Source organism: Protopterus annectens, chromosome 15.part0 (assembly GCF_019279795.1).
Source record: "Protopterus annectens isolate FY-2018-M chromosome 15.part0, PAN1.0, whole genome shotgun sequence".
NCBI classification, from domain to species: Eukaryota; Metazoa; Chordata; order Ceratodontiformes; family Protopteridae; genus Protopterus; species Protopterus annectens.
The window spans coordinates 25,385,121-25,404,080 of record NC_056749.1 but is presented as its reverse complement, the minus strand read 5'-3'; the positions used below and the strand labels follow the sequence as shown (position 1 = coordinate 25,404,080).

Here is an 18,960-nt window from a genome sequence, read left to right as displayed (position 1 = left end):
GTCAGGAAGTGATGTCATGCTTTAAAAATATTTAACCAGGCAGTCATTTTTTTGTAATTGATAAAGTTCCTTGTAAATGCTTTTTGAAATGAAAGTGCTCACTTGCAGTTTGAAAAATAAATCCAGCACCTGTTTGTGAAGGCTTGAGCTTTTTTTGTGTGCTTCCAAAGAAATATCCACCTTCTGCCCCATTGCCATTCCATTCCCCCTAGCAAAAATCTTAGAGAAATGCATCCACAAACAGCTCCTTAACCATCTACTCTCTAACAATCTCTTATCCAATTCACAGCATGGCTTCAAACCCAAACACAGCACTTCCACTGCCATAATCTCATTTACTAACACCATTCATCAGCTCCTAAATGAAGGTCAGACAGTCTCCTCCATCTTTCTGGACTTGTCTAAAGCCTTTGACACCATTTCCCACCAACGTCTACTCAATAACCTGTCAACCTATGGCATAAGCTCACCCTCTCTGTCTTGGTTCCTCAGTTATCTTTCCAATAGGCAGCAGGTCACCAAATGGCAAAATACTCTCTCCCCCTTCTCCCCACTTCTGTTGGCGTACCCCAAGAGTCTATACTTGGCCCTCTCCTCTTCATCTTATTCACAAATGACCTCAGTTCAACAACTAAATACACTGACAATGCTACCCTTATATGCCCTGCCCCCTCACACCCCATGAACTTCAATTAAAAATGCAATCATCCTTCCAAACATACAGAAAATATAAAAAAGACATTGTGCTAACATCATTAATGTGCACTGCAGAAAAGGACAAATATATCAAGGCAGAACTCCCTGTATAAGCAATGCTGACAAACCTGCTAAAAAATGCAACATTGTATTCGTAACAGAATGTTATTGTCCTAAACAATATATAGTCATATGCAAGAGTTCAAAACATCATGTTTACCTATGTAGCGGTCTGGACTTCAATATGGGTTTAAGGGGTACCTTTTTTTTTTTTTTTTATATTTTCTGTATGTTTTTAAAGATGTTGCACATCGGATATGTATTCATTATGATGTGTTTTTTAGTTTTTATTTTTATTTTGTGTTTATTTTTTGTCTATATTTATATGATTATTGAGTATAACGCTGCTTTTAGGTAATGTGAGTGTAACTATCACATAGCTGAATGATGACATGTGAAAAGGTTTGGGCGTGTCAATGATTGAGTGCTATTTAAGCAGAGTGTAGAATAGTTGTTATTAGGTCTGAAGAAGTGTTTTTTCAACACCACGAAAGCGCTCACCAATGAATCTACTGTTTTTATATGCAGCCGTTGAGTAGTTCTTTGGATGTGTTTGTGGCGTATATTTTTGGAAATCGTGTCCAGAGACTACGTACTACTGACCATTACCTTGTTTGTGTTTGGACACTCAGTGTAAGTGTCCAGTATCTTATTATACCACTGGGGCTGTTAGCAGACAATAAACCACGCACTGCTGTGTAGATGATCCAGGGGTCACTGAACTAGCACTGACTACTAAAATGTGTTACAAGGAGCCACGCACTGCTGTCCAGATGATCCAGGGGTCACTGAACTAGCACTGACTACTAAAATGTGTTACAAGGAGCTGTCGGGTACAAATGGTGTCACAATGCACACTAAGCATTTTTGTGCAGTATACATTATAGATATATTGTTAAGGGTCAGGATGTATATTTTAGCTGCTTTTCCCTTGAGTCAGGATTTTTCTGTCTGTGTCTTAGCCACAGCTCATTTTTCTGTGTTTCAGTTCATATTCATGACTGTTAAATGATTAACTCTGAAAAATGCTTTACACTTTCAGTAAAACTTCCTGTTTGGACATGCTTTTGAGCTTCCTTGTCTATGTTTTTGTGAAAAGCTGTTGTCAGAGCATTATTATTTATATGTATATATATTTTTTGCTTTGTATGTGGAGGTGGGTGGGCTCCAAATGGCCTAGCTACTCCTCTCGGAATAGCTCCTGCAACAAATGCTATATTTGAACTAATGTTTTCCGAATTTTAAGTAACTTTGTGGAAGTATGAATTCTGTCCATTGCTTTACTAACAATGTTATTTTGGAATATCATAGAAAGTGCTGTATATACTTGATGCACTGTAGGAAAAAGATATGCATATATTCCCCTTTGTACAAATTTGGAGATTTTCATTCTAGGCCTCCAGTGAAAATGGGCCACGATCCCATTAGATATCCTTGTAAAACAAAACAAAACATAAATAAAATATATAAATATGTATTGTGGTAAGGTTGAGACAAAAGCTGGAAACATGATAAGCGCTCAAGGTAACCCAAAGCTCAAACATATACTACATGCACTGCGTCACTCACACACTATTCTGAAGATTACAAGTATGATAGTAATGATTATTTTCCACAGAAATGCTTCATACCCTTTGGCAAAAACAATGTGCCCATAAATTACCACATAGGCGGAAACCCATTAAGTACAGAGAAAGTTATTAGGGACCTGGGGACCCAAGTTGATAGCAATCTCTCCTTTGAAAACCACATTGCCAAAGTGGTTAGAAAGACCTTCTACATAGCCCACCTCATCACGAAGGGTTTCACATCTAGATCAAGAGAGGTAATCGTGCCCCTTTATTCATCCCTCATCAGGCCCATCATAGAATACAATGCCCTTTTGGGATGTACCTTACCCGACACCTGCAGCAATTAGAAAGACCCCAAAAGTATCTCACCAAGAGGATCAAGGGTCTCAAACAGATGCCATATGCTGCTCGGTCAAAAAAACTCCAGCTCTACTCAGTTGCATACCGCCTACTTCGAGGCGATCTATGCCTGACATACAAAGCTATGTCAAATCCAGAATTAATGGACATGCTCCACCTCAGTAAATCTAAATCCCTTAGAGCCACATGCTCGAGGGACTTGAACCTCAGCACAGAAATAAATAGAACTTGCTGGAGGGACAGGTTCATAACCCAGAGGCTCCCTTCGCTCTGGAATAGAATTCCAGTTCATGTGAGGCAGAGCACCTCACTGAATCTCTTCAAGAAGAATCTCGATAAGTGGATGGGGGATCGTAGGTTTGTCCCAGGGATTACTCCCGTGTCACTATTAGACAGAGGCACAATAAACTAAACCTTAAAAAGGGCACAATATACTCAAATCAAGGGGTGGCGTAAGCCATACAGAATCGGGCTAGGCTTATAATTGCCCCAGGGCAGATAGCCTAGTATGAACCTATGAACCTGTAAAATATTGAGCCTTGATAAGTGGAACTGCCACAAGCTTTTCTGCAGTTATTTAGTATCATGTTTGGGATGATGGCACAAACTGAGTTCAGCTCACTGTTATGCAATGATTATGCAACATTATATAATTAAAGAGGTGAACAGCTAAGCAAAAGATAATGTGAAGCATTACCAACCTCTGGGAACTGAACGTGATCACACCTGGGAGCAGGTACTTGTTGGCAGCACCAGACAGGAAGGTGCTTCAAACACCAATCATGAATGCTGTAAAAAGGAAACACAGTGCACAACAAAATGAACTACTGGGATTGCTGAATGAATAATCAAGAACTTTAAATATAAAATATTGGTTTAACATTTTCCAGCTGCTTACAGTGACCTGCTGACCCTTGGCAACAAGAAGCAATACAAGGTGAGTGCATCACTACACCAGCTGTAACAGCACAGCATCAGAACATAAGCTGTAAGACACTTACTGTAACAGATATTCAAGTAGAGGTCACTGTAACAGTAAGTCCAAGCATTTGGAGTTATCTATCTTACCTGCATTTCTTCCTCACTCAGAGTTTTTATCAGCTGTACCTACTTCTCCCTGATGACATGTAACATCAGTTGTAGCTACATCTCTAAGACCTGTACTTTCAGTTGTATCTGCATCTCTAAAAAGATCTGTACCATCAGTTGTACCAGCATCTCTAAGAAGACCCGTGCCATCAGTTGTAGCTGCATCTCTCAGAAGACCTGTACCTTCACTTGTAGCTGCATCTCTAAGAAGACCTGTACCTTCAGTTGTAGCTGCAGCTCTAAGAAGACCTGTGCCATCAGTTGTAGCTACATCTCTTAGAAGACCTGTACCATCAGTTGTAGCTACATCTCTAAGAAGACCTGTACCATCAGTTGTAGCTACATCTCTAAGAAGACCTGTACCTTCAGTTGTACTAGCATTTCTAAGACCTGTACCATCAGTTGTAGCTACATCTCTAAAAAGATCTGTACCTTCAGTTGAGAAGACCCGTGCCATCAGTTGTAGCTGCATCTCTCAGAAGACCTGTACCTTCACTTGTAGCTGCATCTCTAAGAAGACATGCACCTTCAGTTGCAGCTGCATCTCTAAGAAGACCTGTACCATCAGTTATAGCTACATCTTTAAGAAAACCTGTACCATCAGTTGTAGCTACATCTCTAAGAAGACCTGTACCTTCAATTGTACTAGCATTTCTAAGACCTATACCATCAGTTGTAGCTACATCTCTAAAAAGACCTGTACCTTCAGTTGTACCAGCATCTCTAAGACCTGTACCATCAGTTGTGGCTACATCTCTAAGAAGACCTGTGTGATGCCCGTGCACTGGCCCAGTAATAAAGGAGCCTCAATCCTCACCACTAGCACCAGTGAAGGGCATGCACATTGGGGGGGATAACAAGTACACACACAGTAAAGTACAAATTCCCTTAAGAGCACACAGAGATCACAGTCAGTCTGGGGATGGTTTCTCCCTTTCTCTCCAGATCCCCAATAAGACTCCCCACTGGCACAGCTATAGGGTCCAGATCTCAGCCTAGTGATCAAGCTAAAACCTCCAGCACCCTTTCTGTCCAACCAGTGCTTCGTGTCCCTGCCCATGTAGCTGACACACACACACACTTTAAGAAATGATTTAGATACAAATGCACAGACACTCCTGGCGAAGGCTAGCACAGGTTCTCCAGCTATGCCCCCTTTCTGCCCAGACTATAAGGTAGTACCAACTGCCACCAACCACTATTATCAGCTACTATAAGGCCCTTCCCAAAGGGTGACCAATTTCACTGTGTAATATTACTGTAATCCAAATAATAAGTGTGCTGAACAGCAAGACTATTGGAGTGGCTTGGGCAGTATCACCAAACACATGCAATCTACTCTAAGAGCTTAAATTACCTCTACACAAAACAGCCATAGTTGAAAGGTTTAAAAATATTTAATAATAAATAAAATCACAAGACAAATCTCATCAATTCAACACAGTGCTAATCAAGAGCTCAAGATAACAGGAAACTTTTAAAACAATATTGTAGGATAGTCTGACATAAATATAGAAAACAGGCTAATCTGGCTATATTTCTATCCAACTCTAAGAGTGCCAATCAAGAGTTCAGAGATAACAGGAAACTTAAAACAATATTGTAGGATAGTCTGACATAAATATAGAAAACAGCTAGGCTAATCTGGCTATATTTTTTATCTAACTCTAAGAGAAACTATGTCCTAAATAACTTTACTTACAAGGCAAAGTGCTGGTGAGTTATCAGCTTCAGACAAAACCCAAAATGTTTAAAATATTTCTGTCTGAGATGGTCTTAAATTGATATGCACATTACTGCTGAGTCATTTCAGATTACATCATTTATATCAATTCTCCTTTAGTTCCCAGGCTAACAGAAACTCAAAATTTACATTTCTTTGTAAGCTGCACCTGGCCAGGAAGCCACAGCAATAAAAGGCACCTTTACATGTAAAATCTATCAATTATATCTGTCTTCAAACAATAGACTGAATTTGCTAGCCCAGACATCCTGTCTCTAGAGTTTAAGATCAAACACAGTGGTACTTCTTTACTTAACAGCTTTCTTCCAGCAGGGTACACTGTGGTTAAATATTTGAAGTTCAGCATATAACACAGTTTTCTTACATTTAGTTTTCTTAAATTTCTAAAACCAAGCCTGTGGATTAGATTAATATTTAAAATGACATAGAAATTTTCTACAAAATTCTATCTAGCTAGGCTGGCAGTCGTCACAACCTGTACCATCAGTTGTAGCTACATCTCTAAGAAATGCTGTACCTTCAGTTGTACCAGCATCTCTAAGACCTGTACCTTCAGTTGCAGCTTCATCTCTAAGACCTGTACCTTCAGTTGTGGAAACATCCCTAAGAAGACCTGTACCTTCAGTTGTGGAAACATCTCTAAGAAGACCTGTACCATCAGTTGTAGCTACATCTCTAAGAAATGCTGTAACTTCAGTTGTACCAGCATCTCTAAGACCTGTACCTTCAGTTGTAGCTACATCTCTGAAAAGACCTGTATCTTCAATTGCAGCTTCATCTCTAAGACCTGTACCTTCAGTTGTGGAAACATCTCTAAGAAGATCTGCACTATCAGTTGTAGCTTTATCTCTAAGAAGACCTGTACCTTCAGTTGTACCAGCATCTCAAAGAAGATCTGTTCCATCAGTTGTAGCTTAATCTCTTAAAGGACCTGTACCATCAGTTGTAGCTATATCTCTAAGAAGACCTGTAACTTCAGTTGTAGCTGCATCTCTAAGAAGACCTATATATTCAGTTGTAGCTACATCTCTAAGAAGACCTGTACCTTCAGTTGTACTAGCATTTCTAAGAAGACCTATACCATCAGTTGTAGCTACATATTTAAGAACAGCTGTACCTTCAGTTGTACCAGCATCTCTAAGACCTGTACCTTCAGTTGGAGTACATCTCTAAAAAAAACTGTACCTTCACTTGTAGTACATCTCTAAAAAAACCTGTACCTTCAGTTGTAGCTTCATCTCTAAAATGACCTGTACCATCAGTTGTACCAGAATCTCTAAGATGACCTATAACTTCAGCTGTACCAGGATTTCTAAGAAGTTGTATACCTTCAGTTGTAGCTACATCTCTAAGACGACGTATACCTTCAATTGTACCTGCATCTCTATGTGTTTGTGCCAGCAATCCATGTAATCTTGGTTGGTAACCAAGACACTCATATACACTCAATGTTTCTTTATGGTTTCTTCTGCCAAAGCTTCTGTTCTTCAAACCACCAAAGCCAAATGTGACTGAAGTAAATCATTATCCTTTGCATAAAAAATGTTACCATGGAACTCTTTAAGCAGTAACTGCAAAGCAGCTGAATATAATAATTATATTAAAACTCGATGTAATTTAAGAGGGAAGGATGGTAGTGTTACTGCCACACTGGCCTCACTTTGAAAATCTACTGTTATGATAAACATTTCACACACAACTGTACTACCTTCTTCAGTGGGGGTGGCTATAATGGCAAATTATAACGTGGGTAGATTCTCAGGCAGTACAACCATATTAAAAGTGGTGAACAGTTACATGATCCTCTGAAGCAATGCAATAAAAATGTGTAGCCCTTTACTATGTTTCCAACTTAAACAGTTTTCTGAAGGTGTGTGCAGTAGTCCATGTAGTAGCTTCTAAAATACATTGTAAAAACATTTCTGAAATGTTACTCATGTAGCTGCTGTCCTAACAGAATATGCTTAAATTATGATTTTGATGAAATTAATTTAATCATAATGTGATTTAATGCCCAGATGTCAAATCCTGATTCTTTCAAACAATCACTGTACTTCTGAGACTACGGAACTGTTTACATAAAGAAGCTGCCCCCTTGCCCCCACCTTGTAGAATTCTTGGAGTTAGTATATTTAGAGATACAGGATATGAGGGTGTGGTGGGTGACTCCCATAACTCCCATGAAAATACTTACCTTTTGATTTACTGTGAAAGTTGACACGGTCTGTTCACTTTTTTAATTGGTAGTGTAATCCAAGACAGTCTGTTGGAATCACTATGAATGTTTAATGTACTTAATGTGTTTCTGAATTTGTTCTGATGCTTGTTGTTGCAAAAGGCGATATGATGGGTTGTTTACTCAGTATCTATTTACCAACTGGTATGCTTTCTTTCCTTTCATGAATGAAACATAGTTGATGAATGTTTCTAAATGTAGTAATTCTCCTACTATATTTGTTTTGTCTGTGAATATCCACCAAGACCAGGAGGTGTTTTTCCTTCATACTTCCAGTTGTACAGGCTGACTCACAGTAAATGCTTATAAAACTTTTGTCATGAACAATGGATTTGTCTTCAAAGACATCCTGTTATTCTGAAAGGTTCTTTCTACAACAGTTAGTAACTCTGCAATTTGACTACCAAAGGTAATAGCAATAACAAAAAAAAATAAATCCAATGCATCTTATAGTTCAAACTAAGGAAATTTGAGCTTCTTCAGCATGAAGTTCAAATCTCATGGAAGACATATCTTTACATGATTTGAAATGACCAATGTCCTACAGAAAAGCTTTAAACGGTTGCACTAGAAACTGCAGAAACATGAAGTTTGAGAAAAAGCTTATCAGTTCACTTTAATGAAAAGATCAAATTAACAATTAAATAAATGAATTAAATCTGAATCAAATACATGTTTCAAGTAGTCTAAGAATCATGCGGTAGAGACAACATAAAGGATTTACTCCTTGTGACAGTCTAGGAAACAAATATTTTACTTACTAATGAAAGATTTATTTTTAGAACTTGAGGGGAAAAAGAATGTTGTAAGGATCAAACCTTTGACTTATGAAGTGGAGAAGTAGTGCCTTGGCTAGCCATTGTGTCTGTACGAACACGAATACAGGTAATGGCCACTGTGCAAGAAAGATCTGGATCATCAGCTCTGAATCCCATGGTTTCCCTGGCCAACAAGGCCTATGAGAATTAGAGTGGGCTTGCCTTTTTGTCTTTTGAGCAGTACCTTCTGAAGAGAATGAATACATCACACTATACATGATACATTAAACAGACTATATCACAGGTCTAGGAAGCACATTTCATGATTCAGCAGAATAAAATTAATTCGTCTGTCACAGAAGCACACCTGTTATATATATTCCACTTGTATTCCGTCTGTATTTTTAATCTGGATTACTGCTTCCCATTTATTTTATGTAGATACAGTAAATGAGTATTCTGGCTAAGAAATACAGAGTTTTTTTAAATGTTATTAATTTGTTCGGTCAGGTAAACCAAATAGGCACAAGTTTGTTTTCAGTGTGACCCAGGAGCATTATCTCTAAGTGGCTTACTCAGACTCATGCAGGAAGCAGCTGGAAACTGCAGGAATCAAATCTGGCACCACAGTAGTAAGCTTACTAGCAGCTTACAGCCTTAATCCTCTGCACTACAGTGCCATGATTTGATTTTATTTATTTTATCTCTTTATTTATTCCTTTGTTGACGTTTGAATGCACTAGACTAGAGGATAGTTTATTTACAATGTTTTACACTGTGACAAAGGGAAATACTGCCAGCACAGCTAGCTGAATTTTTGCAAATAATTCTATGTCAGCATCTTACCCTCACCTAGACAGCATCTTACCCACACCTAGAATGATGCCACAGTACAAAGACAAACTGATCGATTTTAACAATTGGCTAAAATTTTGGTGTCATTCAAAGGGGATCCAGTGTCTGTCAGCCTGGGATGACATGCTCGACAAGCCACGTTGCTTCGCTAGGGACGGCTTGCACCTGTCACCACCTGGCTTTCGGATATTGGCAAAGGCTCTTACCACCCCCATAGTGCCTTTTTTAGGCAAGGCTCAAAAGTCAAACCCACCTCCATAGACAGCACAAGGAACAAGAAACTAAGGGTAATGCTGCTAAATGCCAGAAGTCTTAACCTCAAGATGCACGCACTCGAAGCTCTCCTCAGCATGGAGAACATTGGTATCTGTGCAGTGACAGAAACCTGGTTCAAGGCTCCAGAGAGCACCCCAGCACTACCAGGTTATACCTCATATCATGCATTTCGGCCCTAAAACCCGGACCGAACCACAAAAGGAGGGGGAGTTTCCATATTTATCAAGGATATCCACACCTCCAAGGTTAGTGGCATTGCACGAAGTATCGCAGATCATCCATGTGCAACTAACAGTGGGAAAGACTGCTTTTCAGTTTATAGCATCCTACAGACCACCCTCTTAAAGTCAGGAATCCCATTCGGCTTTCCTGAAAACATTGGAGAACATGAAGATCTCTCCGAACACCATTATATTGGGCGACTTCAACTACCCAAACATAGACTGGGAGCACTACTCAAGCCCCAGCACCTTAGCCCAAAGGTTCCTGGAAATTATAAACTCAAATGCTATGGAACAACTAGTCACCACTCCCACAAGAGGGGATAACATACTAGACCTGATCATTACCAACATGGGTACTCTATGCTCCATACCAGAAGTATATCCCTCATTGGTAAGATCAGACCATCAATTAATTTCACTGGATATCCACATCCCGACCCCACCCCCAACCCAGAAAACCACAGTGAAAAACTTCTCAAAAGCGAACTTCTCACTTCTCAAAACCGAAGTGGAATCCTTCAAGGCCCCAGGGCCAGTGGAAACTATGGCCCAAACTGCAGAATCCTATATAAACGCATTCTACGGACATCTCCAGGAATGCATGGATCATGCTATCCCAAACAAAACCAAGACCCAATCATCCAAAGGCAGGCGTCCAGTCTGGTGAACCCCAGCCATAAATAAACTGTACAACAGAAGGAGGAAGCTACTACATGATAGAGCAAAATCCCTAATAGGGAAGGCAGCTCTGATCAGTACTAGCAAAAAATTACGATCCCTCATAAAATCCTCCAAGGCCAGCTTCGAGAGAAAAATTGCACAGGACACTAAAGACAATCATAAGGCTTTTTTCAGTTATGTTAGGAACCCGGGATGCAACTCCCAGACTTGTTCCGAGTTGATTCTAAATGACAAAAAATACACTGAACCCACAGACATCGCCAATATCCTGGCAGACAGGTACAGTGCAAACTTCTCCACCCCCTCCCCCCAAAAAGAGCAAGTATCTATCCCGGCAGAGGGCTGCCTCCCAAACATCTCTGATGCTCAGGTGAAGGCTGCCCTCTCCAAAGCAAAAAACACTGCTTCCATGGGACCAGATGGCATCCCGGGTTGCGTCCTACATGAACTCCAAGAAGAACTAACCCCTCAAATAAAACAGCTGTACAATCTCAGCCTCACTACAGGATATGTGCCCACAGAATGGCGTACAGCAACAGTGGTCCCACTCCACAAAGGTGGAGCCTCTACGGACCCTGAAAACTATCGCCCCATAAGCCTGACTAGCCTAGTCTGCAAGGCTATGGAGAGGATCATCATGGAGCTCATAAACAAAGACATTGGGGACCTACAGACACTAGATCCTACCCAATTAGACCCCGTCAAGGGCAGATCCTGCCTTTTGAACCTGGTCGACTTCTTTGAAACAGTCACCAAAGCCATAGATGAAGGGAAGGTAGTCCACACAGCCTATCTGGACCTAGCAAAGGCATATGACACAATACCCCACTCGGGCATCATAGATAAGCTATCCAGCTTAAATATAAACCCCTATGTCACAAGATGGGTTGCAAACTGGCTCAAAGACAGAACCCACAGAGTGAGAGTTGCTGGAGCCATGTCAGACTCGAAACCGGTCACAAGTGGCGTCCCACAAGGTTCTGTCCTGGGACCGCTCTTGTTCGGTATATACTTTTCCGAAGTACAGGCCAACGTGGGAGGACTATGGCTCACCAAGTTCGCAGATGACTGCAAACTGGGTGCCATAATCAACTCTCCAGCCGACACAAACATCCTTCAAAAACATCTCACAGAGATGGATAACTGGTGCCAGAGCCATGGTCTAAAGCTAAATGCCAAAAAGTGTATAGTCATACCCTTTGGCAAAAACAATGTGCCCACAAATTACCACATAGGCGGTAACCCATTAAGTACAGAGAAAGTAATTAGGGATCTGGGGACCCAAGTTGATAACAATCTCTCCTTTGACAACCACATTGCTAAAGTGGTTAGAAAGACCTTCCACAAAGCCCACCTCATCATGAAAGGATTCACATCTAGATCAAGAGAGGTAATCGTGCCCCTTTATTCATCCCTCATCAGGCCTATCATAGAATATAATGCCCCTTTTGGGATGTACCTTACCCAACACCTGCAGCAATTAGAAAGACCCCAAAAGTACCTCACCAAGAGGATCAAGGGACTCAAGCAGATGCCATATGCTGCTCGGTTAAAAAAACTCCAGCTCTACTCAGTTGCATACCGCCTACTTCGAGGCGATCTATGCCTGACATATAAAGCTATGTCCAATCCAGAATTAATGGACATGCTCCACCTCAATAAATCTAAATCCCTTAGAGCCACACGCTCGAGGGACTTGAACCTCAGCACAGAAATAAATAGAACTTGCTGGAGGGACAGATTCATAACCCAGAGGCTCCCTTCGCTCTAGAATAGAATTCCAATTCATGTTAGGCAGAGCACCTCACTGAATCTCTTCAAGAAGAATCTTGATGAGTGGATGGGGGATCGTAGGTTTGTCCCGGGGATTACTTCCGTGTCACTATTAGACAGAGGCACAGTAAACTAAACCTTAAAAAGGGCACAGTATACTCAAATCAAGGGGTGGCGCAAGCCAAACAAAATCGGGCTAGGCTTGTAATTGCCACAGGGCAGATAGCCTAGTATGAACCTATGAACCTATGAACCTATTTGTGAATATTAATATGATTTATATAAAAATGTAACAAGGCGATACTACCAGACCACCTATCTGGAATTTTGTAAATAAGTATATGTCATTTGAGAATATTAATATGATTTATATAGAAGTGTGACAGAAGGAGATATTGCCAGCCCAGTTGTCTGGAATTTTGGAAGTGGTTATGTGTCATTTGTGAATATTAATATGATTGATATAGAAGTGTGACAGAAGGAGATACTGCCAGCCCAGCTACCTGGAATTTTGGAAGTGGTTATGTGTCATGTGTGAATGCCAACATGCTTCATGTAAGATGCTTGTGCTACAACTGTGTTAGAACTGTAGGTTATATACTGAGCTAAAATGTAACATAGCATGCCCTGCTGGATTATAACAGAAATGTATATAAACTATTGTAATTGTGTAAATGTACTTGTCTTAACAGTGGGAACTAGAATATAGAGGGTTAACTTGCAAAACTTCAAGAAAATAGTTGACATTAAATTGTTTTATGACTGTGGTATAAAAGTTAACTTTCAGTTTCAGTTAACAGGAGACAGGATGTTTACACTAGGGGAATCTCTATGCTGTTTTGTAAGTGTTTTATTGTTTTATGTCCTCTATCTGTTGCAAACATCTGAAGGCTATGTATTTTCACAGAGAGATGTTAAATGCTGGGAGTTTCTGACATGGGGTTTTAGCTTGGAAACTAAAGCCAGGTGACAAAAAGTGAATGTCATCCAATCTAATCCAGCAGTAAACTATCTGACAGAGAGAAACAGTCCATTTTGTATTTTGTCTTTGACCTAACAGCATCAGCTGGAAGCATCCACTCACCACCTTCTGCCCTTGCCTTGCTGTAAGTTTCTAGGGCACATTAACTCTTTTAGATTCAAATAGGAATATAGTAAAGTATAGCTTAGCTGTTTTCTTTATTTATTTTAGACTGTCCTGCAATGTTGTTTTAAATATTTCCTGTAATTTTGAACTCTGATGTACTGATTACTTACTATTTTCTTGTTCTTTTATTATTCACTACTAAATGTATTTAAATCTTTAAATTCTGGTTGATATGTTTAGAGATCTTTAAGCTCTTAAAGTACTTGCATATCTATTTGGTGATACTGTACAGGCCACTCCTTATAACCTGGCTTGGTCAAACTGCCATTTGGATTAATAGTAACATTACACAGTAGGATTGGACACCCTTTGTTAAGGGCCTTAAGGAAGCTGATAAGGAGCAGCTGGTGGCAGTCAGAACTAACTTATAGTCTGGGCAGAAGGAGAAATAGCTAGTAAATCTGTGCCAGCCTTTACCAGGTGTGTGTGTGTATAGATCAAACCTCTAAGTGTGTGTGTGTGTGTGTGTGTGTGTGTGTGTGTGTGTGTGTGTGTGTGTGTGTGTGTGTGTGTGTGTGTGTGTGTGTGTGAGTGAGTGTAAGTGTCAGCTACTTAGGCAGGAACATGAATAACTGGTTGGACAGAGAGGGTGCTGGAGGTCTTGGCTTGGTCACTCAGCTGTGTCAGTGAGGAGTCTTATTGGGGATTGGGAGAAACCAGCCCCAGACTGACTGTGATCTCTGTGTGCTCTTAAGGGAAATTGCACTTTACTGTGTGTATACTTGCCATCCTCCCTGTGTGTACATTGCCAGTGGGGAGGATTGAGGCACCTTGACTACTAATTACTTGACTACATAACCAGGCATATCCAATAATTGGAACGTCTACAGAGGTTCCTCACTAAAGGAATACAGGGTGAAAGTAATATGGCCTATGCAAACCGCCTCAAGGTCTTATCCCTGTATTCTGTCTCCTGCAGGCTTTTGAGGGGAGATCTATGCCTGGCATACAGGGCATTGTCAAACCCCACTCTGATGGACCTCCTGCATATCCACAAAACAAACAGCACCCGAATTACCCATTCTTAAGACTTAAAACTTGCCTGTGATATAAATTGGACCTGCTGGACAGAGAGGTATGCATCCCAGAGACTACCCTATCTATGGAACAAGCTCCCCATCCATGTGAAGCAGAGTTCCTCCCTCACTTAATTCAAGTGCAACTTGGACAATTAGATGGGAAACCGGAAATTCATCCCTGGTTAGGCACCTATGTCTCTAATGGACACAGGTAACCTGTAAATGGTTCATCTCCCAGGCCCATGCTTACACTTATCAAGGTTATCAGAAATTGTCAGAGATTTGGGATGCATGGCTATGCTTAAAAAGGCCCTTGTGAACGTTAACCTAGTAAACACCTATGAACCTGGGCCAGTGTTGGGGCGTCACATACGTGTGAAGAGTAAAGACTGCATTATACAGCATTTATTTACTTATTTATTTATTTAACATTTGTTTACTGGGAAGGTCCGACATGGAACGAAGCCAATTTTCAGTGGAGGACCATGGAGAAATGCTCCAGATAAATGTTTTTGTGGATCCAAATACATCCTGAAGGAACATTAATATGATTAGCATTACAGTGGTTTTGGGATAAGCACAGTATGAATTACGCTTTACACCTACATAGGATAAGAGAAAGTATCCAAGGCTGGGGAGATGTATCTTAATTACAGGAATATTTACATTATGCATTTCTATAGGGAAAATATGCAAAATACAAGAAAGCATCTATGCACATAGGTTGATGGACTACAAGAATGAATTAGAGTAAGGAGTGATGAAGGAGAAATTGGCAATTGGTAGTGCTGTAGTTATCCAAAGGCAGTGCAAGAACACAGCCATGAGCTGTTGAGGTGATCTTTTAGTAGGGTTTTTAATCTAGTTTGGTGATTTTCCTGTCTAATGGTATTTGGGATAGTGGTCCAAATTTTTGCAACATAGTGTTTGAATAGGGACAGGCCAGCTTGATTGTGGGTTTTGGTAATGGCTGTCAGCAATTTGTCTATTGAACATAGCAGCTTGTTTGAGGAGTATGTCTCCTAGGTTTAAAATCACATGGCAGTTTTGTGGGGGTTTTTTTGAGAATTTTACGGACAGTGACTCACTGTGTTAGAGAAAGGTAATGTGGTAGTTCATACCATTGCAGATGTTGTAGGCAAGACAGTGGGGAGATTTAGCTGTATGACAAATCATCTTAAAACCAATAATCAACTGCTTTTACTGGAAACATTAAAAAAGCAAAACGAGGAAAAACAAAAAATGGATGAACCTAGGGCGAAATACGAAACAACTTTTATTTGCAACACTAAAAAAACAGTTAACAATTACATAAAATTGTTAAGTATTTTATCCTATTAAAATTTATTTGAAAATCATGTGATGTCTTCAAACATTTTTAAAGTACCTGAACTTGTTTTTTTTTGTGTGTTCTGAAGAAGTCCCCACGATAATAAGGGATGAAAGTGCTTAACGCTTTTTTATATGATTTTTTAAACTCTTGATTTTGTTTTTTGTGTCAGGAATAAATGTTGTTTTGCATTTCACCCTAGTTTCAGGTTCATCCATTTTCTTGTTTCTTAATTTAGCAGTATGGTTTGCAGATAAACTTTGTAATTTTGTTGTACAATTTATAGGGCGATTTGTTGTAAATTGCTGTAAATTAGGGAGGCATATAATAGTGAGTGAAAAAGTAACCTAATGGCTTCCATTTTCATTGTGATGATGGTTAGGAAGTATCTACTAAGATATAAAAGGCTGAATTTTTGGTGTGATTTCTTAATGGTATCATATTTGGATGTCAAACCTTAGTTGATTGTCTACTATGACGCCTAGTAATTTTGTGTGGGTGCCAAGTTCTGTTGGAGTCCTGTTACCTGAGGCAATGGAAATCTGTTTTTTTATGTGACAGATGGAGTTTAGCATGAGGAGCAAGAGTTTGTTTTGGCATTTTTTTGTGTTATTTATATTTGTTTACCGGGGTAGTGTACTGAGCAATACTGATCAATTTCAGGCATATCCTGGGCTCGGTAAGAGAGCAATTTACTAAGAGGTTGGACTGTTGTAGCCATATCTCAACAATGGTGAAGATTTTTGTGTTTTAAGTTGTAGCTGAGGTACTGTTTTTGCAGTGGAGATTAATGCAGTGTTGTCAGCATATTATATGAGAGTGGCAATGTTGATGACTGTGTCTAAGTTATTAATAAAAGTACGGGACTTAAAAATGTCCCTTGTGGAAGTTCAGATGAGATGGGCAGGAAGGATGATTGTTCGTTTTGCTATTTTACTGCTTGTAGTATGTTGGAGAGTCTGTAAAACCAGGCGAGGGTGGGGGTGTCCAGCCCCTATACAGGAAAGTCTTTGAAAGAGAGTTTGGTAGAATATGGTGTTGAATGTCTTGAACAAGTCCAGGAACAAAGACGGGGGTAGATTTCCAGGGCCTCTTTGAAGACTGACATTAGTGAAGCTGAGGAATGATGTAGTGGTGCCTTGGTATGGTCTGAAGCCGAAACTGATTATTCAATGTTAAATGCTTAAGGAGGTGTGATTGGACTCATTGTTTCAGTATTTTTGACATTGTGACAGGATGACTATGGGGTGATAGATATTTAATTCAGTGCAATTTCCTCTCTTATGCAAGGGAACTAGTACAGAATTTTTTCTAAATATTGGGTACGTAATTTCCTTGTATAGATCTAATAACTTTGATGGAGGTGAGGCAGGCCAGGGATTCAGCAGCTATACTAGCAAGGTTTGCTTGCAAACTACAGGTGGTGAGTGTAGTTGGTTTTAGGTTTTGGAGAAGTTTTCTGCTGGTGGTGATGGGAGTTGAGTTAAGATGAAGTAATAGGATATGTGAAGGAAGGTGAGGGTGGAGCAGACAGGTTGTTAGTAAGGAGATTGTCTACATGAAATGCAAGTTAAAATGATTAGAGATAAGATGACTTGTGATGGTGGTGGCAGGAGATGGTTAAGCAAGGCATCCTGGCTTGAGCAGCTCATGTATGGATGTCCAAAATGTTTTAGAGTTATGAAAGTGGGTGACTTGGAATGAAGTGTAGTAAGATATGAAAGAGGGCGACTTGGAATGAAGTGTAGTAAGATATGAAAGTGGGTGACTTGGAGTGAAGTGTAGTAAGATATGAAATTGGGTGATTTGGAGTGAAGTGTAGTAAGATATGAAAGTGGGTGACTTGGAGTGAAGTGTAGTAAGATATGAAAGTGGGTGACTTGAAGTGATGTACTAAGATTTTTTTTTATCAGTTGTTGTGAGGGTTTTTTTGGTATGTTTTCTGAGTTCCCTAATGACTTGAAGGTTTGATTATGTTTTATTTTAAAGGCATGTGTACCAGGTTTTACCTCCGGTGTGCAATAGTTCTTTGGTGACTTTTGATAGCCGTGGTATGAAGTTGTGTCTGACACTTCTATATCTGACTAGGGCTACTTGATTATGTGCAGAAATCTGTTACTAAAATGAGACAGCTGCATAGGGGAAGACTTTTTAAAGGATGCCAATTACATAATGTCAGAGTGTCTGTGAAAGTATCTTTATTGAACTTGTTAAGACTGAGGAATGTGTTGCAGTGGTGAGTTTGAAATCTTCTTATGAAGACTGGAAGGTATTGGCTCAGTGAGCTGGGCAGGGTTCTAGAGGAAATAATCTTGACTAGAACTGTTCTGAAAGTCCTGTCAAAGGTGGATGATGTATTGAAGGATTGGTTGCACCTGGTAGGTGCGGTGATGAGTAGAATGAGGTTGTATAGGTTTATGGCAGATTCGGGGTGGGAGGCTGAGATGGACAGCTAGTCTACATTTTGTTTGTTTGTGTCTTTTGGCTTTTCCCGGTTAGGGGTCGCCACAGTGGAAACTCCGGTCCGCTAATAATTGGCAGCAGATTTTTTTTTTTTACGTGCCGAGTTTGCCAGCCCTGACACACAACCTTCAACGAAGGTACGCCCATTCAAGCATGTCACCACACAGAAGACGCTCTAGCTGAGAATCGAATGGCACAACGTCTTGCTGTGAGGCGACAACGCTATCGCAGCACCACCACCGCAGTTTCCTAAAATGATGGTTTCTTGATTTAATGCTAGTGGAAAGCCAAGGTAAGAGGTCTTCTAGAACTGAGTTATTATTACCTGGGGGCGTGTAAGTGGCAATCAGACAGATACTTTTCTGATTGTTTCTTTTTAGAGGGGAAATGAGAAATTCTGTGTTATTATGGAGGGAAATACGGAATGTCCAATGATATAACAATGCTTTTTTGTAAAAACAACTTTATTAAGAACATTCCTTCCCAAAGTTATTTAAACAGACAATGCAATCGTCACACATAGTGAATTACATGTTGTACTGGGTGGCTGATCCTGCAGACATAAAACGGCTCACTATACCGTTCTCATTGCCTTTTACATTAGGTCTCAATCCAATAGCACTTCTCAAAGGTAGTACTGCAAAACAATAACATCCTGTCGTATTACTTAACTTAAAA

The 18,960-nt window shown here is 40.0% G+C and overlaps 1 protein-coding gene across 1 annotated transcript in view; it reads right to left on the bottom strand.

Annotated features, from left to right (window-relative positions):
- Window positions 1-18,960, bottom strand: part of LOC122790010 (interleukin-12 receptor subunit beta-2-like) — a 1,182,445-nt gene that overhangs the window by 28,444 nt on the left and 1,135,041 nt on the right. Inside the window, exon 12 of the mRNA XM_044057546.1 lies at window positions 3,389-3,476. Coding sequence (XP_043913481.1) covers window positions 3,389-3,476 — 88 coding nt within the window. The remainder of the gene's footprint in view (window positions 1-3,388; window positions 3,477-18,960) is intronic.